General features: G+C 47.5%; 1 protein-coding gene across 2 annotated transcripts in view; it reads left to right on the top strand.

Moving 5' to 3' along the window:
• The first annotated feature begins 115 nt into the window (after window positions 1-115).
• The window catches only part of GFRA3 (GDNF family receptor alpha 3), a 17,489-nt gene continuing 13,711 nt past the window's right edge, over window positions 116-3,893 (top strand). For both annotated transcript variants that reach the window (XM_024752404.1, XM_024752403.1), the window contains exon 1: window positions 116-327. In XM_024752404.1, coding sequence (XP_024608172.1) covers window positions 255-327 — 73 coding nt within the window. In that variant the 5' untranslated portion in view covers window positions 116-254. The remainder of the gene's footprint in view (window positions 328-3,893) is intronic.

Raw genomic sequence — 3,893 nt, 5'->3', positions numbered from 1 at the left:
CGCCCTCCCTCGCCCTCACCCCAGCCCTGCCAGTCCAGGAGGAGAGTCGGCGTGGTGCGTCCGTCCACTTTGGAGTTGGAGGGCGGCGCCCGGGACCTGGCGCCGCGCGCGCGCGGCGGGGCGGGAGGCGGTGGTGGGAGGCGCCGGCGGAGGAACGCCGCTCGCAGAGCTCCAGCGCGAGGGGAGAGGGCGCTCCGCGCCTGGTGCAGGCAGAGCGCCCTGGGACGCCGACAGTCGGCTAGCGCACCCCGCCAATGGCGTGCCCCCCGAGCCCACGACCAATGCTGCCTGCGCTCTTGCTGCTGCTGCCGCTGCTGCTCCGAGCGGGTGAGTGTCGTCTGTGCGTCCGCGGAGTCCACTCCGGCTGGGGCGAGAGGGGCGGGGGCTGGGGTGGTGGTGAGTGGTGGTGGTGACCGTGTAGGTGGGGTCCCGGCACCAGTGCCCAGAGAGGTCTCAGGCCCCACACTGTTAGCTGGTGCGGGGCGTCCGTCTGTCCGAGCCTGGGGAACTGGAGGAGGAAGCCCAGGGTGTCAGGAAGGGGCTGGGTTCCACACCTGGTCCAGTGACTTAACTTGTAGATTGAGTGCCAGCCATGACCAGAGCACCCAAGCATCTCTTCGCTCCTCGTTCCCCCTCTTCCCCCGTTTGAAGTGCGTCTGTACAGTCACAGAACAGCCAGCAGCTAGGCCACTACCACCACAGCATCTCTCGGGGGCGGGGAGAGTCAGAAGCAGGACTGCCTTTTGCTCCACACGAGCTTCACCTCTTCCACCCCATGTAAGGACTGCGGAAGTGGATACTAGGTACAGGTGAAGCTGGAGAAGTTTTTGTTAGGGCTGACTTGTCATTGGGAACTCCCTGGCCGTACAGTGGTTAGCACTCTGCACTTTCATGGAAAAAACAAACAAACACAACTGACGTCACAAATTAAGGTTGAAAACTGCTTCCCAGAACTTGCCAACATCATTATTTGGTTGTGTGGTTGAGAGTATTGCTCACCATCAACAAACCCCCTCTTCAGGATATACTTTATTATTATTTAAATTGGAGGGGAAAACTCACTAGTGGGCAAGATGGCCTTTCCGTGCAAGCTGCCCAACAACAGTGCCTTGCCCTGTTATAAATCCACAATAGGTGTTTTGTGGAATACATAGTTAAAGGCCGGGTTTTAGAACTATGCCATCCCCCCAAGGAGCATGCACGTGGCCTTTGGGAGTGGGATGGGTGCATGGAATCTCATTGTGGGGCTCCTGTCCAGAGCCTGACTGGAGGGAATCGTGAGTCAGAGACCACATATCTACACATGACCTCAGTCCACAAAGTAGGACTGCAGAAGTGCAATCTTGGCTGAGAGCCAGATATGGAAGGAAGGAAGGAAAGTACTGGTCTGTCCAGACTGACTTCATTAGTAAATCAGAGCAGCAAGACTTTACTGATCTGATTGGACTGCCCAGGAAATTTCACTAACCCTAACAGTACGGCTGTATGTCAGGATCAGGGGTAAACTTTAAATACCTTCTTCATGACCAATTTAGTGGAACAAGTTACCACCTGTTAATGATGAAACTTAACGTGACCCCCACCTTCTTTTGTTGAGCTGCAATGCCCTTAAATCTACTACTACTCAGACTTGGTGAACTGTCAGCTTAGAAATGAGAGAGGTTAACTTTTGAAAATTGTTACGACTCAATATTTAGTCCAGTTAAAGCAGTGAGACTTGGACCTGCTACGTTTCTTTCAGCAAGCACTTTCTGGGTACCTACCAGAAGTAACATCTTAAACATTCAGCATTTCTCAAACTGTTTAAATCCATGTCCCCTTTTGATAAAGATAAAAATCTCATGTCTTTCTTAAATAAATTTTGAAATTTCAGAATTTTTTAAATGATACAAATGAACTTACAGAACAGAAACAGACTCATAGACTTAGAGAACGAACTTATGGTTAGCAGGTGGGAAGGGTTGGAGGGAGGAATAGTTAGGGAGTTTGGGATGGACATGTACACACTGCGGTATTTAAAATGGATAGCCAACAAGGACCTACTGTACAGCACAGGGAACTCTGCTCAATATTATTTAACAGCCTAAATAGGAAAAGAATTTGAAAAAGAATAGATACATGTATATGTATAACTGAACCACTTTGCTGTACACCTGAAACTAACACATTGTTAATCAACTATACTCCAATATAAAATAAAAAGTTTAATAAAAAAACTAGTTGCATTAAAAAAAGTTTTTTTGTTCATCTTCCACATATGAAATTGTCAAATATGCTTTTTTTATGTGACTTTTTAAACATCTTTATTGGAGTATAATTGCTTTACAACGGTGTGTTAGTTTCTGCTTTATAACATAGTGAATCAGTTATACATATACGTATGTCCCCATATCTCTTCCCTCTTGCGTCTCCTTCCCTCCCACCCTCCCTATCCCACCCCTCTAGGTGGGCACAAAGCACCGAGCTGATCTCCCTGTGCTATGCAGCTGCTTCCCGCTAGCTGTTTTACGTTTGGTAGTGTATATATGTCCATGCCACTCTCTCACTTTGTCCCAGCTTACCCTTCCCCCTCCCCGTATCCTCAAGTCCATTCTCTAGTAGGTCTGTAAATACTCTTTTTTGAACCACACATTCCCTTTGGAAATTCTGATACACCCCCCAAATGGGCCCATCCTCTCTCTTCCCCATCCCGTGCATTGAGAAACTCTGGTTTAATCCAACCCCCTTTTTAAAAATCAAAATTAATACCAAAAATCCATTATGAACAAAATACCAAAATTTTAAATTAAAAGAGTAATAATGCCATGCTGAGGCATATTGGAACCTGAAGCAAAAGGAAAAATCAGTACTACTGATCCTGTCTTTTTTTACACATTGGATATGGCACCAATTCTCAAACTTTAGGTTACATCATTCTCTCCAGTAAACTTACTAAAATTCAGATTCCCAGGCTTTATCACCAGAGGTTCTGATTTGGTAGTTCGTGCTAGGGCTCAGAAATCTGCATTTTAATAAGTAATCTAATTGATTATTATGTGATTGGAAGAGAAGGTTGGACTACCTAAACTCAGAGGCCCCTCCTAATTTTGGGACTCTTTGATTATAAGTAGAGAGAAGGGGCCCAGAGAAGTTATCAGGGTGGCTCATAAAATGTCTCTGTTATGTGGTCATTTTTAAAATATTAGTAGGCACTTACAAAGAACAAGCCCTGTTCTAGGCACTGGCAACAGAGTAATAAGATAGACATGGAAGTCTGGCTGGGGAGATAATAAAAAATGAAGTAAAAAAATATCAAGTGGTTGGGCTTCCCTGGTGGTGCAGTGGTTGAGAGTCCGCCTGCCGATGCAGGGGACGCGAGTTCGTGCCCCGGTCCGGGAGGATCCTGCGTGCTGCGGAGTGGCTGGGCCCGTGAGCCATGGCCGCTGGGCCTGCGCGTAGGGAGCCTGTGCTCCACAACGGGCGAGGCCACAGCTGTGAGGGGCCCGCGTACCGCAAAAAAAAAATCAAGTAGTGATAAGTGCTATGCAGAGAATTGGAACAACAGTGTGTTAGAGTAGCTGGGGGGCTATTTTACATTGGTTGGTTGGGGATGGCCTTTGTGAGATGACACGCCATGTGAAGATCAGGTGGAAGAGCATTCAGAACAGAAAGAAGGCCAGTGCAGATGGAGGGAAGTGGGAGAGGAAGAGAGAGCAGGAGGTAAGATTAGAGAGGTGGGCAGGGACCAGGTCTTTACAAGGTTTTGTAAACCAAGGCACATAAACTAGATCTTAACCTAAGTTCAATGGAAGCTGTTGGAGGGATTTAAGCAGAGAAATGAGATCATCTGATTTACAGTTTTTTTTTTTTTTTTTTTTTTTTTTTGCGGGCGGGGCACCTTTCTGTCCTCTCCC

Source organism: Neophocaena asiaeorientalis, unplaced genomic scaffold, assembly GCF_003031525.2.
Source record: "Neophocaena asiaeorientalis asiaeorientalis breed wild unplaced genomic scaffold, Neophocaena_asiaeorientalis_V1.1 scaffold204, whole genome shotgun sequence".
NCBI classification, from domain to species: domain Eukaryota; kingdom Metazoa; phylum Chordata; class Mammalia; order Artiodactyla; family Phocoenidae; genus Neophocaena; species Neophocaena asiaeorientalis.
This window is presented reverse-complemented; position numbering and strand designations above follow the sequence as displayed.